This window comes from Cyprinodon tularosa, unplaced genomic scaffold (genome assembly GCF_016077235.1).
Source record: "Cyprinodon tularosa strain WSP-4 unplaced genomic scaffold, ASM1607723v1 ctg282, whole genome shotgun sequence".
In the NCBI taxonomy this organism is placed as follows: Eukaryota; Metazoa; Chordata; class Actinopteri; order Cyprinodontiformes; family Cyprinodontidae; genus Cyprinodon; species Cyprinodon tularosa.
Window position 1 is genome coordinate 225,341 of NW_024038988.1, and position 17,576 is coordinate 242,916.

General features: G+C 37.7%; 1 protein-coding gene across 3 annotated transcripts in view; it reads left to right on the plus strand.

Annotated features, from left to right (window-relative positions):
• The window catches only part of LOC119786912 (von Willebrand factor A domain-containing protein 5A-like), a 29,518-nt gene extending 17,751 nt beyond the window's left edge, over positions 1-11,767 (plus strand). The window contains exons 11-19 of one of the 3 annotated variants that reach the window (XM_038290486.1): positions 5,896-6,054; positions 6,139-6,287; positions 6,495-6,706; positions 6,826-6,888; positions 7,057-7,110; positions 7,334-7,363; positions 10,548-10,717; positions 10,882-11,005; positions 11,093-11,767. In XM_038290486.1, the coding sequence (XP_038146414.1) occupies positions 5,896-6,054; positions 6,139-6,287; positions 6,495-6,706; positions 6,826-6,888; positions 7,057-7,110; positions 7,334-7,363; positions 10,548-10,717; positions 10,882-11,005; positions 11,093-11,172 (1,041 nt within the window). In that variant the 3' untranslated portion in view covers positions 11,173-11,767. The remainder of the gene's footprint in view (positions 1-5,895; positions 6,055-6,138; positions 6,288-6,494; positions 6,707-6,825; positions 6,889-7,056; positions 7,111-7,333; positions 7,364-10,547; positions 10,718-10,881; positions 11,006-11,092) is intronic. The other 2 variants (XM_038290487.1, XM_038290489.1) reach the window with 2 other exon arrangements.
• Positions 11,768-17,576: the final 5,809 nt, after the last annotated feature.

Sequence of the window (17,576 nt, forward strand, 5' to 3'; positions counted from 1 at the left end):
TGATGGAAGCAAGGGTGTACGTAAAAAAATCATGAAAGAAGAGGTGAAGATAATATTAAAATTCAGAAAGGAAGATGAAAATATTATTCTGAGCCCAGTAACAGTCTCTAAGGAGCTAAAAAAGAAAGTGGGGGAAGTTGAAATGGCTAAAACTCTGAGAGATGGAAACTTGCTAATTGTCTGTAAATCAGAAGAGCATAAAAGGAAAGCAATGAGTGTTGAAAGCATTGGAAAGAAAAGAGTGGAGAGTAAAAGAGTGTTGGGTGAAAAGAAAGATTCCCGAGGAGTTATTTACGGAATTCCGGTTAATGAAGATCTGGAGAGATTAAAGCATAACATCCATAATGTTGAAGTCATTGATATAAAGAGATTGCAGAAAACAGTGAACAATGAGAGAGTTGACAGCTTATCTGTGCTTCTGAAATTTTCTACTCCAGAAGTCCCAGAGAGAGTTAAAGTGGGTTTCATGTGCTATCCAGTCAGGCCTTATGTTCTTCCTCCACTTCGGTGTTACAAGTGTCAGAGATATGGTCACATTGCTGCAGTGTGCAGGGGCAAACAGAGATGTTTTAAATGTGGAGGGGAGCACAAAATACAAGAATGTGGTGAAAATACTCAGGTTAAATGCTGTAATTGTGGTGGAGAGCACAGGGCAACATATGGAGGGTGTGAAGTTAGGAAGAAAGCAGTTGAGGTTCAAAAAGTGAAATCAACAAACAATCTAAGTTATGCTGAGGCGTTAAAGAAGGTTCAGGAAAAGCAAAAGGAAACTGTGAGTAACATTCAAGAACTAAGGCGAGAACCAGAGCAGCATGCCAGGGTTTATAACCCTGTTGACTTTGACAAACTTATTTTGTTTGTGGCTTATGTTATTAACTGCACGGACCAGGTTAAACATAAAAATGAGAAAATCAAAATCATTGTTAAAGGAGCTGAAAAATTCTTGGGGATGAGGAATATGTCGTTGGATCAAGTTATACAAAAACTTGAGGCAGATGGCAATAAACCAAAGTAAGAGTATTATAAAAATTGATATGAGTAAAATAGAAGTTAAAAGTTTTTAAAAGAAAGATCCGAGAAGATTGGCAAAAACAGTGGGAAGAAGATTTAAAGGAAGATTACTTTTTCGTTATTTATTGGCTACAGGTTTAGTGAAAAGAATTTAGGTTTTTTCCCCTTTTTTTTTTTTTTTTTTGAGCATGTCTGTCTTGATCCACACTCATTACTGGTTGGTGGCGGTAATGCACCTCTTAATTGTTTGCCAACCGCCATAAAACAAGAAGAAGAAGAAGAAGAAGAATCACACTGGGATTTTAACTCACGGAGGGTTTGTGTGTGTTCAGGAATCTGAGCGTCCTGTTTCTCAGTCCAACGACAGAGGTGATCTGCTGGGATTTGTGTATGGCCGCAGTGTTCTGTCATGATGGGTTTCTAAGAGAGTAAGCCCAAGATGCAGAACACACACGGAGACACTGGGTAAAAAGTCCAAAAGAGTTTATTGTGGCACAAACATGAATCATGAAAAGGGAACAGTTCAGGCAGGGGGCTGGTTCACTGGGGTTTGTGCAGGGAAAGGGAGATGGATGGTAGCTGAGTTCAAGTGAGGCTAAGCATCAAGCTAGGCTTAGCCTGGCAGTCCTGAGTTTGAGCTTCCAGCTCACTGCAGGGAACAACAGGGGAAAACACGAAGGATTTCTCAGGCTGAGCTTCCAGCTCACCGCAGGGAACTACAGGGGAAAATCCACATGGGAACCTCTAGGGAAACTCCTCAGAGAAGTCGTCAGGTTTCTACCACGTAGGAATCTTCGGGTTGGCTCACCAGGGCAGATTAGCAGGTTAGGCTTTCCAAGAGCTTCAGGCTTGAGACTGGTTTCCTGTGGTGCAGCTCCTCCAGAGCTGCAGACCAGAGACTGATTTCCAGTGAGGGTGCTCTTCCTGAGCTTCACGAGGAGACAGGAGGTTGAGCTCATCCAGAGCTTCACGAGGAGACAGGAGGTTAAGCTCATCCAGAGCTTCACGAGGAGACAGGATTCCTGTGAGGCACAGATAGGAGAGATTAGAATCTGATCTCAACCTAGGAACAACCAAGACTCAGTCTATAGCAGAAGGTTCAGGAAGCTAACCAACTAAGATCAACACTGCGGCGTGGAATCAAGGTCTGAAGGCAGCTTAAATACTTTGGTCCTCCTGATGAGTAGATCAGCCACAGGTGTGTGGGAGGCTCAGCTCAGGAGGACCCACGGCGCACTCTGCTGGAGGCAGAGGGTAATCTCCAGAACCTAACAAAAGACAAAGAGAGCAGAAGAGGATCCTCAGCGCCCTCTGGTGGCCAAGCCTGAGGATCCCAACACATACCAATCACTAAAAGGTTAACAGCTTGAGTTAAAGTGAATGCCTGTATCCAGGAAAGCTTTTGGTTACATAGAAACCAAATGATATGTAAAATACAAAACAGAATGAAGACAGCAGTCATAAGCACCCAACAATACAACAAAGATTTGAATAAAGGATTGGATGCAATTAGTGTTGCACATATACCAGTATCGGGCGGGGCCCAGATCCAGCACTAAAATGGTGGTATCGGTGAGTACCAACAAATAGGGCACAATACCATTTTGAGAGTCAAAAGTTTATTCAGCTTTTGTCACCGATTCCAGGTAGGCAATAAAAAGTTCTACTGGATTCACTTTGTATTAGTCATTTTCCTGCTTCACAAAGGTAGGCAGCAGATTGACAAAGAGATGATGGTAATTATTCTACATCCAAGTAGTATGCAGTTCTTCATATATATACACACACACACATCAGTTTCAAACACATGGTATCAGTATAGTATCGGTATCAGCAGATACTGCACAGCCAGGTATCGGGTATCGATATCGGGGTCAAAAAAAATGGCATCGGCACAACATTAGAGGCAATGATCAAAATCTAACAAGAAATCTTAGGAGGAATTGTATTCAATATGAAAAACATAGAGATGAGATAAAATAATCTAGAGATAATCTGGAATAAACAACACAAGTTAATTGGAATATTAAGAGAAAAGTATATATAAAGTATATTTCTAAGTTTTAGCAGAGTGGACAACTGTAGGGTGACCATATTTACATTTCGGAAAACCAGGACTCCTTGGAGGGGGTGGGGGGGGGGGGGGTGGGGGTGGGGGTTCTGTTCCCATGCATAGCGATGTCTGTGGCATGCACTCACTAAACATAGGCCTACGTAATCCTACAATCAGCAATAACTCCAATAACAAACGATAATTTCATTCTAAATGTATTAAAAATAGATAATAAATAATAATAATAAATAATAATAAAAATGCTTAACAATTCCTGTAATGAATGAATAGCACAATAAAAGAAATAATGTATCATCTAAACATCCCTCACTTAACAATAAAAGTTAACAATAACTCTCAACTCCCAATAACAGATGATACTCAGCCTCAGTAATGAACGAAATAATGTCTGTTCTGTAGGCTATTGGAAAAACCTCTTGTGTAGCAAAAATTATTCAAAATGTACCAAAAACGAACAAACAAATCAATAGACTATCTTTACTTTCGGTGTCCAGGTGGCTTTTCAGATCCCTTTCACCTCCATTGGACACCGAGACATATGTGCCTGCTTTGCACACTGTGCACAAGGCCTCCCGTTTGTCTCGCCCGGTCTGAAAGCGGGGAAACTCTTTTGTAAATCGTCGGTAAACATACATTTGCACTTTTGCTTGTTGTTGGCGTACTGACAGCCACGCTATCTATATTCTGATTAAGACCTTTTTTTTTGGAAAATGCGGGTGAAGATTCTCAGTAATCCAGGTCATAGTCATTCCAAAAGAAAAAAAAACAATCCACTGGACTTTTTTTTCCAAGTTTGAAGACGTTTCGCTGTCTTCGCTCAGAAAAGATGCAAATTGAACTAGAAGAACGGGTCTGCCCCTTTTGAATGGGCAGTCGTTTGGGTTCTTTGTTACCCTATAATAGCTGATACTGGTCTATGCCTCTGACAAGGGGTCGTTAGGGGGAATTGTTGGCCTGGCTGAACAGGTGAGATCTTCTGTTCCCCTGTAAGCGGGTGGGGGTTGCAATGTTAGAGGGAAGGAATCAACTTTATTGCTGCATTGTTGGTTTTTTAAAGCTGAAATCTGAGTCCACCCCCTCTGTTTAAGGTTGTTTTTTCTTTCTGAAGATAGATGGCTTCCTTCACACCCCTCTAAATTCACCTGTCGTCTTTGCAATAGTTTTTTTTGTTGCTTTTTTTGGAAAGTTTTTGGAAAATAATTTTAAAACTAAACCGCTCTGTGTTTAGTTTTAATGCCAGAGGTGGGGAGCCTAACATGGCAGCCCCTCATACAGAGCACATTTTCCTATGTCTGGGTTACTTAATGAAGACGTCGGTTGGAGGTCTAAGAAATGTCAAAAGTTCATGGAGTTCAGCTTCCTTAGAACAACGAGGTACTGATAAGTAAAAGGCAGTAATTTAAATGGAGGAAAAATCTTTAGTAGATAATGAATTGGTCTAAATGTATTCGAGTTAGGTTCTACAGCTGTACTTGTCTATATGTAAATAAAAATCCAGGATGAAACTGAGATATGTTATTGCAGAGACATGTTTAAATATTTGACCATTGATACTTAGAATGAAATCATTAGTGCTAATCAAAGATTGAAGGTAGACCGAAAACAAATGGACACTTCTTTGTTTCTCCAAATCCTTCATCCGTTTAAAGCAGTGTCATCCATCAGTAACCCAGCAACAGGAAGCAAATAGTGCTTCTGGTAACTAGAATAGATTTTTCTTAACGATCATCTCCCACCGCTTATGACTAAGTGTTGTCCAAAATGTACACAACGTGATTGAAACCAGTTCTTTCTGGTATTTTAAAGGGGTGATAGAATGATTCTATAGGGTATCTGGTGCTGGTCCTTAAGGTCTCTGACAGGGGGGGGGATTTACCATTGGGCAATACTAGGCAGCTGCCTAAGGCCCCAAGTTCCTGGGGGCCCCATAAAACTCTGTTTCCATCTATGGTTAATACAACTATTCCTTATTTCTGCACATTAATTATGTTTTTGATAAAAATCCTTTTGCTAAAATGCATCAGAACGCTGATAATACTAAGTGTGTCTCAGCCCCCCCCCCCTTCAGTGTCCACCATATTGGATCAGTCCATTTGCTGCACATGTTCAGAACGGTCGAAACAGACAGCAGCAAACCATTTGAAAACAAACGTTGCAAAGAGCAGTGTTGCCAACTTAGCGCTTTAGTCGCTATATTTAGCCACTTTTCAGACCCCTCTAGAGCTTTGATTTCTAAAAAGCTCCTAGCGCCAAATCTAGCGACTTCTTTCCAAATGAAAAATGGAGAACAGATAATCAGATCATGGCTTGTCTACAGTGAAAAGAAGGACTGGGTTATTTACTTTGGCCTTTTTGGAAACACAGGAAGGAGCAGTGAGCTTAGTGCTTGGAAAAAATCTTTCATTCCTTTAGAGACGGCATGAAAATTCAGCTGAGTACAAAACATAGAGAGGAAAACAAGAAGAAAAGGGACAAGAAGAGAGGGACACAACCTAGAACAAAGAATGGCAGTCTATTCTATTAACATTTCTATATCTGTAGAATGGGTCTGTTTTATGTCTTCCCCATTCAGAGGGCCCCCTGCCTGTCTTTGCCTAGGGCCCCACATTTCCTAAATCCGCCCCTGGTCTCTGAATAGGGTGCGTAACATGGTTGGGCGAAAAATGACATATTTGCTGTTCTATTAGCCCTAATGCAGGCCTGGCTAAAAGCCCTAGAATGAAACAACAGGTTCTCTTCCATTTATGGTATGATCATGAATATTTAGATGAAACTATGACCCCTTTAATAACTTGACTGTTTTTCCTCAGGTGATGCAGTCTCTTAGGTTCGCACTGCAGCCGCGGGTTGCTGACGTCTCTTTGTCGTGGGATTTACCAGAGGGAGTGTCCGCCACTCTTCTTTCTCCACCTATCAGAACCCTTCTACAGGGTCAGAGGTCACTGATTTATGCTCAGCTCACTGGAGAGGTAAGGAGCAGCACATACAAGCACAGGTTAGCCAGATATATTACCTGTCTATCAAAAGTGTTTTTGTCTGTTGCTCTGTCTCAGTGTTCTGAAGCCACAGATGGATGTCTGACCGTGAACTTTACTGCAGCTGGTCATCAATGCCAGAACCAGCTGCACTTCTCTCTCCGACCTGCAGAGGGCATTACGCATGAAGCAGGTTTTGATCAGAAAGGAGATAGACCACTGACTTGGTAGTGAAACCATTTCTTTTTTATGTTTGTCTATATTTGCTTCATTTAAAAATAAGGCCACCCACTCATTTAAAAATAAGGCCACCAGAATTGAGTTTTCGCTCTCAATTTCCACATTGTGGGACAATAAAGCAATTATGTGTTCTATTCTATAAGGGAAAATGTTTAAATATTTTATAATTGTGCATTTCTTTTGCTTCTGTGCAGCTTACCAATCCACAGGTTGGCTGCACGTACTCTAATCCGCTCCCTGGAGTGGGAGCACAGGCAGAATGGACAGGAAGCTGAAGTAAAGAAGATTTTGGAGCTTAGCATCCAGTCTTGCATCAGCAGTGTCTTCACTGCCTTCCTCGCTGTCAACAGATGCAATGGCAAAGCTGTTGAAGGTCCCCTGATCTACAGGGAGAATCCAACCTACAGTGGGTGCTTTGCTTGTGTCTCATTCTGAGTAACTCATTCTTCAGTTGTCTCATGTTTTCTGACAACAAAGTAATACTTTCTCTTTAACTATCTCCCCCTTTACTGTTTTCTCTCACAGTGCCGATACTTCGCGGAGGTTTGGAGTTTCTGATGTTTGATTATTTGTGCAGAGAGAGAAACGGTACATAATAAAACCCTTTTTTTCTTGCCTAAATATTCATCTTAAAAAAATCACCAAAACAACAAAATACCAAACCATGACCTTTGGTAGAGAATGGTAGAAATAATGTTCATTGTTTTAAGGTAAAACCTCAGTGAAACACTTGCAAATAATTTCTTCTCTCTTCAGTTTTTAGACGAATTTATTCGTCTTTGAGGAAAAGAGCATCTGCCAGTAAACTTGGTAAGCTACTAAACACTTGCAGGAAATCCTAGCATCTCTACCTTTACATGGGCGAATAGAAGCACTTTTGTAGTGTTGGCCTGCAGAGGGAGCTGTTGGATAAGTGTTTGATCCTAGCAATTTCAGTTTACAGGTTGCTTCACTGAATCATTGTTTGCTTAAAACAGATTTTCTTTTATTATAAAAAAGATTAAATTTTTTTGTTGTCTGTTTCCATCTTTAGGAAAATCTTTCAAAAAGAAACTAGTTTCAGGTAAGTTATGTCTTTTTTTGACTCAAGAAATAAAAATGAGACTACTGATGTAGTTTCATCCAATAACATAACAGCCGTTTTCCTGGTAAAGGCTTCAACAGCAGGAAAAATATGTTTTGGCAACACGATTCACACAACTTTAGACTTTCCTAAATGCCTTTTTTTCCTCTGTTTCACTGTTTGGGGTTAACACATTTTGTGGCTTTAATTAGTAGATTAATGCTAATAAATACAATACAGGCTAGTTGCTGCCTTTCAGAACCATAAGTTTATTAAAAGCCTTTCAAAGTAAAAGCAAAGTTCATTCAAAGTCTTTCTAAAATTAAAGCTTGTATACAGAAAAATAATTTACATTCCAGTGTTTAGTTCCTGGATCTTCATAATAGAATTATGTTTGTCTATTTATGTGTTTAATTATTTTTAGATATAATCTCTATCTATTTCAACTGATAAGGTTAAAAATGCAGAATGTCAAAATTACGAGCATTAAAGTAACCTCATAAGTACAAGTGTTATATATTCTAATAATCTGCTTTTAGTATTGTTTGTGCTTACCTTTGCTGTTGGACCACATAGATTTGCCAATGGAGGGTATGTGATTTCAAATTAACTAAACTTTGTGTTCTAACAGTGAATTACTGAATAGATACATAAAGAAAACAACCAATAACTTCAGTTTTTCTTCTACTGGACACCAGAGAAAAGAGTAGAAACAAAACAATCTTTCAAATGTCTATCTATTCTTTATTTGTTTAACTTTTGGCAAAGTGACAACAGGTAAGTGACACATAAAGTAATAAGTAAAATAAGAATAAAAAAAAAAAAATTGTATGATAAAACAGTTTTATTGGTCTTTAAGTGGGGAAAAGTAGGTAAAAGGCCCATATTAGTGTGCACTCACCTCGCAAAAAAATCTATCTTTTTCTTCAAATAAAATCTGGCAGCACATACGTGCTTAGCGCTATGTCTGAAGGATTCGAATAAAATGTCCGGGATAAACTTCGGGTTTTGATAGAGCAGGAGACCTCACAGTGCAGGTACAATACATACCTTCTAAATACGGGTTTATAAATAGAATGATCTAATTACTCTCATTATTTTATTCTTTTTCCTTTTCTTTTTAGCTAGCTTTAGCTAAGTTGTGTTTCTCTAACCAACTGGAACCCTTTTAAAGGGGTTCCCTGACCTTATTTGGTGTAGGTCACAGTTTGTAGCTCACCTGGTAATCTGTAAAAAGCCATAAAATACAGGTTTCATTTTCACTAAACAACCTTTAGAAATATGTTTCTGTGTTTGGTATTATTATATGTATATATGTATATATAGCTATTTTTAATTCGGTAAGTTGCAGGATATATATATATATGTATATGTGTATATATATACTTATGTATATATATATACTGATGTGTATATATATGTATATATATGTGTATATATGTGTATATATATATGTATATGTGTATATATATATATGTGTATATATATATATGTATATGTGTATATATATATATATATGTGTATATATATATATATATGTATATATACACATATACATATATATATACACATACACTCACCGGCCACTTTATTAGGTACCCCATGCTAGTAACGGGTTGAACCCCCTTTTGCCTTCAGAACTGCCTCAACTCTTTGTGGCATAGATTCAACAAGGTGCTGGAAGTATTCCTCAGGGAGTTTGGTCCATATTGACATGATGGCATCACACAGTTGCTGCAGATTTGTCAGCTGCACATCCATGATGCGAATCTCCCGTTTCACCACATCCCAAAGATGCTCTATTGGATTGAGATCTGGTGACTGTGGAGGCCATTTGAGTACAGTGAACTCATTGTCATGATCAAGAAACCAGTCTGAGATGATTCCAGCTTTATGACATGGCGCATTATCCTGCTGAAAGTAGCCATCAGAAGTTGGGTATATTGTGGTCATAAAGGGATGGACATGGTCAGCAACAATACTCAGGTAGGCTGTGGCGTTGCAACGATGCTCAATTGGTACCAAGGGGCCCAAAGAGTGCCAAGAAAATATTCCCCACACCATGACACCACCACCACCAGCCTGAACCGTTGATACAAGGCAGGATGGATCCATGCTTTCATGTTGTAGACGCCAAATTCTGACCCTACCATCAGAATGTCGCAGCAGAAATCGAGACTCATCAGACCAGGCAACGTTTTTCCAATCTTCTATTGTCCAATTTCGATGAGCTTGTGCAAATTGTAGCCTCAGTTTCCTGTTCTTAGCTGAAAGGAGTGGCACCCGGTGTGGTCTTCTGCTGCTGTAGCCCATCTGCCTCAAAGTTCGACGTACTGTGCGTTCAGAGATGCTTTTCTGCCCACCTTGGTTGTAACGGGTGGTTATTTGAGTCACTGTTGCCCTTCTATCAGCTTGAACCAGTCTGGCCATTCTCCTCTGACCTCTGGCATCAACAAGGCATTTCCGCCCACAGAACTGCCGCTCACTGGATGTTTTTTCTTTTTCGGACCATTCTCTGTAAACCCTAAAGATGGTTGTGCGTGAAAATCCCAGTAGATCAGCAGTTTCTGAAATACTCAGACCAGCCCTTCTGGCAGCAACAATCATGCCACGTTCAAAGTCACTCAAATCACCTTTCTTCCTCATACTGATGCTCGGTTTGAACTGCAGGAGATTGTCTTGACCATGTCTGCGTGCCTAAATGCACTGAGTTGCCGCCATGTGATTGGCTGCTAAGAAATTAAGTGTTAACGAGCAGTTGGACAGGTGTTCCTAATAAAGTGGCCGGTGAGTGTATATATATATATATATATATATATACACATATACATATATATATACACATATATACACATATATATACATATATATACACATATATATATATATATACACATATATACACATATATATACATATATATATGTGTATATATATGTATATATATATATATATATATATATATATATATATATATATATATATATATATATATATATATATATATATATATATATATATATATATATATATATATATATATATATATATATGTATGCAACTACATTACAGCCTCAGCTGGGTTAATCGGTAAATCTGTTATTCTGTTCCGTCCTTACTTTTACATTCATAGAGATATGTTTTAGGTTTTTAGTTTTTTTAAGGGCTTTGATTCTCTTTTCAACAATGTCTTGTTTTGGTAAAGGAGATTCTGAGACCAGAAAGCCAGCCAGAGATCCACTGCTGGAGCTCGTCTCACTGCAGAATGCTTCTGGCTGCTGGCTGCTTGATCCATGTCTGGCTGCGGCTCTGCAAAAAAACACGCAGGAGCTGGAAGAAACAAAGCCCAAATCGGTGGGTTGGCATCACATAAAAGAGGAGCTATATTTGAGCAGCTGGATAAGAAATGAAAATTTACTGTAGATGCAAGAGAAAAAGAACATCCAATGCACAGTTATTTAGGTGAACTCGCTTTCATCTTCCCAATATTTCTTTTTTGCTCTCTTCTGGGGACCTAGGTGAAAAAGGAAGTGTGGGCCACCATTTTGGCTTTAATCTGGCTTCACGGCTTCAAAGTGGAGGAAAAAGATGAATGGGATCTTCTTGCAGCGAAGGCTGCATCGTGGCTCAGAGCTAAGAAAGGTAACATGCATCGTCCCGGTAAGTGGACGCCACTTTTAAGGCTCCATTCAAAGATGTTTAACTCAATTATTTGTTTTCTTTCCTCAGCTGTTTGCCTGAGAGCCTGTGTTGAAGCTGGGAATGTCCTGTTAGGCTGTAATGTGCAGACTGATGCTCTGGGACTCTGACATCTCTTCTTCTGCAACCATTATCTTTCCGAAGCATTATATATTTTTTCAAACTGCACTTTTTTTTTATTAGAATGTAATCAGAAATGTTTGTTTTTTATTTTTATATCGTGACAGAAATGCTGTGTTTGTGTTTCAGGTCAATATTGACTGAGCTGGGTTTAAATTTTTTAACCAAATACTGATCAATGGTGATTTGTTTCTGCCTTATTTGCTTAGTTTGTCGGCTTCTGTGTATCCATCTGCTTTTTAAGAATCTACCATAAGTTTCCTTAATGTGCATCAGAACAGTAGCATTGTTGATGTACTGCAGTGGTTCTCTTGCAGGTAACATTTTAAGAGGAGGGCCCTTTTTTAAAGCTGTTTTTTGTTGAAGTCGTTTAAGGCGGACTTATGATCTTGGCTACATGAAATGAAGAAGGTTTATTATCATTACACTGATGACAAAATTAGCATTGGTTTTAGTAGCAGCAAAATATTCTATTTGATATTTAAACCGTATTTTTCACGGTCTTGGTTCTGTTAAGTTTTCAGTTTCACATTGATCCATGTTTTTCTTTGTTTTCTAGTTTTATTGATTTAATTCCTATTTTGTTGCGTTTTCTGGCTATATTTGAGTTCTTAAGTTTTTCTTGGTTGCACTTCTTCTTCTTCTTCTTCTTCTATTTTTTTAATGGCGGTTGACAAACAACTTCTAGTTGCATTACCGCCACCTCCCAGAATGGAGTATGAATCAGACAAACTATTATATTCTCCCTAAAATACCCGTTCTTCTTAGAAAATTAAAAATAATCCCAAAAACTACATCCCCAGATGACCTTTGAAACAGTTCCCTTATATCTAGTTTATTTTTATTCCTGCCTAACTCTCTACGCAACATCTCTCTTTCCTGAGTATATTTATTACATTCTAAAAATATGTGTTGGACAGTTTCTAATTTCCCACAAATACAACACCCTGCATTATGCTTATTCATTATTTTAAGAGTACTATTTAATCTTGTATGTCCAAACCTTATTCAAGATATAACATCTTCTTCTTTTTTAATTCTATTAAATTTTCTTAATTCTCCAACCTTTTTTTAATACTATAATAAAATCTAGCATTCCCTCCTTTATCCCACTGTTCTTGCCATTTCTTCTTGAAATACATTTTTATAATATTCTTTAACACATTTTTACTAATGTTAATGTTTAAATCAACATCTTTTTTACAGCACTCTTAGCAAAACTGTCAGCTAACTCATTACCTATAACACCAATGTGAGCAGGTATTCAGACTAATTTAACAACAGAACCACCATTTCTAATCCTAAAAATTCAGTGAAAACTATCCAATATAATATCTTGCCTTGATTCTGAATTACATTCTAGAATATTTATTAATGCACTACTTGAATCTGAACAAATTTCTTGGTTGCCCTTCTTCTTCTTTTTTTTTTTTAATGGCGGTTGGCAAACAACTTATAGGTGCATTACCGCCACCTTCCAGAATGGAGTATGGATCAGACAAACTATTATATTCTCCCTAAAATACCCGTTCTTCTTAGAAAATTAAAAATACTCCCAAAAACTACATCCCCAGATGACCTTTGAAACAATTCCCTTATATCTAGTTTATTTTTATTCCTGCCTAACTCTCTACGCAACATCTCTCTTTCCTGAGTATATTTATTACATTCTAAAAATATGTGTTGGACAGTTTCTAATTTCCCACAAATACAACACCCTGCATTATGCTTATTCATTATTTTAAGAGTACTATTTAATCTTGTATGTCCAAACCTTATTCAAGATATAACATCTTCTTCTTTTTTAATTCTATTAAATTTTCTTAATTCTCCAACCTTTTTTTAATACTATAATAAAATCTAGCATTCCCTCCTTTATCCCACTGTTCTTGCCATTTCTTCTTGAAATACATTTTTATAATATTCTTTAACACATTTTTACTAATGTTAATGTTTAAATCAACATCTTTTTTACAGCACTCTTAGCAAAACTGTCAGCTAACTCATTACCTATAACACCAATGTGAGCAGGTATTCAGACTAATTTAACAACAGAACCACCATTTCTAATCCTAAAAATTCAGTGAAAACTATCCAATATAATATCTTGCCTTGATTCTGAATTACATTCTAGAATATTTATTAATGCACTACTTGAATCTGAACAAATTTCTTGGTTGCCCTTCTTCTTCTTTTTTTTTTTTAATGGCGGTTGGCAAACAACTTATAGGTGCATTACCGCCACCTTCCAGAATGGAGTATGGATCAGACAAACTATTATATTCTCCCTAAAATACCCGTTCTTCTTAGAAAATTAAAAATACTCCCAAAAACTACATCCCCAGATGACCTTTGAAACAATTCCCTTATATCTAGTTTATTTTTATTCCTGCCTAACTCTCTACGCAACATCTCTCTTTCCTGAGTATATTTATTACATTCTAAAAATATGTGTTGGACAGTTTCTAATTTCCCACAAATACAACACCCTGCATTATGCTTATTCATTATTTTAAGAGTACTATTTAATCTTGTATGTCCAAACCTTATTCAAGATATAACATCTTCTTCTTTTTTAATTCTATTAAATTTTCTTAATTCTCCAACCTTTTTTTAATACTATAATAAAATCTAGCATTCCCTCCTTTATCCCACTGTTCTTGCCATTTCTTCTTGAAATACATTTTTATAATATTCTTTAACACATTTTTACTAATGTTAATGTTTAAATCAACATCTTTTTTACAGCACTCTTAGCAAAACTGTCAGCTAACTCATTACCTATAACACCAATGTGAGCAGGTATTCAGACTAATTTAACAACAGAACCACCATTTCTAATCCTAAAAATTCAGTGAAAACTATCCAATATAATATCTTGCCTTGATTCTGAATTACATTCTAGAATATTTATTAATGCACTACTTGAATCTGAACAAATTTCTTGGTTGCCCTTCTTCTTCTTTTTTTTTTTTAATGGCGGTTGGCAAACAACTTATAGGTGCATTACCGCCACCTTCCAGAATGGAGTATGGATCAGACAAACTATTATATTCTCCCTAAAATACCCGTTCTTCTTAGAAAATTAAAAATACTCCCAAAAACTACATCCCCAGATGACCTTTGAAACAATTCCCTTATATCTAGTTTACTTTTATTCCTGTCTAACTCTCTACACAACATTTCTCTTTCCTGAGTATATTTATTACATTCTAAAAATATGTGTTGGACAGTTTCTAATTTCCCACAAATACAACACCCTGTATTATGCTTATTCATTATTTTAAGAGTACTATTTAATCTTGTATGTCCAAACCTTATTCAAGATATAACATCTTCTTCTTTTTTAATTCTATTACGTTTTCTTAATTCTCCAACCTTTTTTTAATACTATAATAAAATCTAGCATTCCCTCCTTTATCCCACTGTTCTTGCCATTTCTTCTTGAAATACATTTTTATAATATTCTTTAACTCATTTTTACTAATGTTAATGTTTAAATCAATATCCTTTTTAACAGCACTCTTAGCAAAACTGTCAGCTAACTCATTACCGATAACACCAATATGAGCAGGAATCCAGACAAATTTAACAACAGAACCACCATTTTTAATCCTAAAAATTGAGTGAAGAATATCCAATATAATATCTTGTCTCGACTCTGAATTAAATTCTAGAATACTTATTAATGCACTACTTGAATCTGAACAAATTAAAACCTCCCTGTCTTTTGTTTCCTTAATCCATTCTAAAGCCATTAAGATAGCCATTAATTCACCTGTATACACTTCTTGGTTGCCCTCTTGTGTTAGTCTCCTTTTACACAGCTCCTTTCTAGAAGCCTCTGTTCACACCTGCTCCTAATCAGCTCGTTAGTCCTGTCTCTGTTCAGTCTCCCATATAAACTCTTCCTGTTCAGCTCCTCAGTGCTGGTTCCTCGTCTTTTCCTGCTCCTCATGCATGCATGTTTTCCCTGATGTCTCCAAGGTTATTATTTTTTTTCTGTATTGTTGGATTTTTGGATTCCTACCTCAGTTGCATGTGAGTACTAAATCTAAAAACTACAAAACACACCTCTGCCTCCTCACCTCTGCATTTGGGTCCTCAAAACCTCAACCAAACCCCAACAGTATTAAACCCAGACAGTGCTGTTGTCCATTTATTAGTGATGGTGAGATGAAGCCTCATGAGGCATTGAACCGTTTGGCCAAATTGCTTCAACGATCCCCACTGTTCATGAGGCTTCATTTGAACATGTCACCACCTACTGGTGGACAGCAGAACTACAGTTTGTAATAAAATCTGATTTTTTTTGCAACTGTTTTTCTTTTTTTCCCCTTTTAAGTTCCCTTGAAATTGTTAATGGCTGGTGTGTATAATAACATTTTTATAATTTTTTTTTAAGTGTAAAATTTCTTAGAACAATAATTTAAGGTGCATAGTTTTTCTGCCATTTTATTGAAATAAACTCAAGCAGACAGTGAAAGTGTTTGTGCAAATTTGGCAATGATGAACAAAATGAAAGGTGTTAAGTCATTTTTATTCAAACATGATAGTTTCTCCGTTTTTTGGTTTTAATCAGGTTGGAAGTTGTGTTCAACCAATCTTTTTACTAAACCGACCTAATTTTCCCAATCTATATTTTTACTCGGGCAAAACAATGCAAATTAGTCTCCTCAGCCAAAATAATTAAGTTTAATCGCAACTTTCTAAAGGGAGAGACAGGTCTTGAACCATCAACCTCTAGCGTGAGAGTCTGTCCGTTACAGAGGACACCACTCATGTAGATGGACTGTTGTGGGAGAAAATACTTCTCAACACTGACGTATTAACACTGGCTTTGTCTGGTGGTTTGCTCAGATTTTGATCACTACATTGTTTATTCAAACCAAATTAGCTTTAAGCAACTAGATTGGTTGGAAAAATGACCAATTTATTCTTAGAATCTATCCAAACTTTATCCAGCTGAGAGCAGCTCTCCTCCAATCTCCCACATCTTGACTGAACACTGAGGCTGTTTAGATGCCTGTCAAAATTCTTGCGCTTCCCGAACCACTTGCCGAACCGGTCACGTGGTATCACGGTAGCGAGGCCTCGGGAGGTCATCCATTTTGGCACCTCCTCTAAATGAATCGTGCCTCGACACGCGCTTTGAGGAAACTCCCCCTCCATTACTCGACACACGCCTCGAAGCCTCGGCTCATCTCATAACATCACTACCATTTATGTTGTCCATTTATTTAGGTGGTAGATATTAGGGTGTGTGTTTCTATTTCAACTTGCAGCTGATTGAGATCCTTGTGAGGACTAAGAATTAAGGCAAGGACCTTTATTTTGTCATCATTTCTAGGGGCTCAGTTTAAGACTATGGAGTCAAATAGGTTTAGGTAAGGGTGAGGAATGCAGTAGTGATGGTTAGGTTTAGGGTTAAATTTGCATGTTATGAGAATTTCACTTTAGAAACATTTTGTAACAGTCATGTGTCCTGAAGCCTCTGCATGAAGTTCACAGATTAAAAAAAAACAACAAAACATTCACCTCTATCACTGCCTTTCTCCACATCTTACCTAATGTGTGCTCCAAATGCTCAGCTTAAAGGAATAGTACACCCAAAACATGATTAGCCTTCATTTTCTACTCACCCCCATGCTGAACAACACTCTGGAGTACTTTTTTGATATCTCAAATGCATCTGGAGATCTGGGAGGCTTCTTGCTGTCTGCTGACATTCAAATAATGGAGGTCTATGGCGCCCGAGGCAGAAAGGTCCATAAAAGTCCACAAAAAACGTGTCAATATTCCTCCATGCTGCTCGTCCAATGTATTCCAAGTGTCCTGAGTGGGTAGCGTCCATAATTTACTCGAAACTAAGTCATTTAGAATGTTTTTAGAGCATAAACAGTAGTGTATAGGATTTCCTGAAAGCGCGCGCCTGAGAGTTCACGAGTCTACTGAAACCGCGGCAGACCAAACCAGGTGAAAGTGCGCATTCAGCTCGGCAAAGAACTCATGCTCTTCCTCAACACTGAAGTCCTCAGACATTTTTCTTTCATTGTTTCTTTCTTTGCACAGGTAAACAGCACATTTCTTCTTCTACGCTTGCATTATCGGCAGAGCAGACGCTGAATGCGCACTTTCAACTGGTTTGGTCTGCCGCAGTTTCCGTAGCGTCGTGAACATGCAGGCGTGCGCTTTTAGGAATATTGACACGTTTTTTGTGGACTTTTATGGACCTTTCTGTCTCGGTCACCATAGACCTCCATTATTTGAATGTCAGCAGACAGCAAGAAGCCTCCCAGATCTCCAGATGCATTTGAGATATCAAAAAAGTACTCCAGAGTGTTGTTCAGCATGGGGGTGAGTAGAAAATGAAGGCTAATCATGTTTTGGGTGT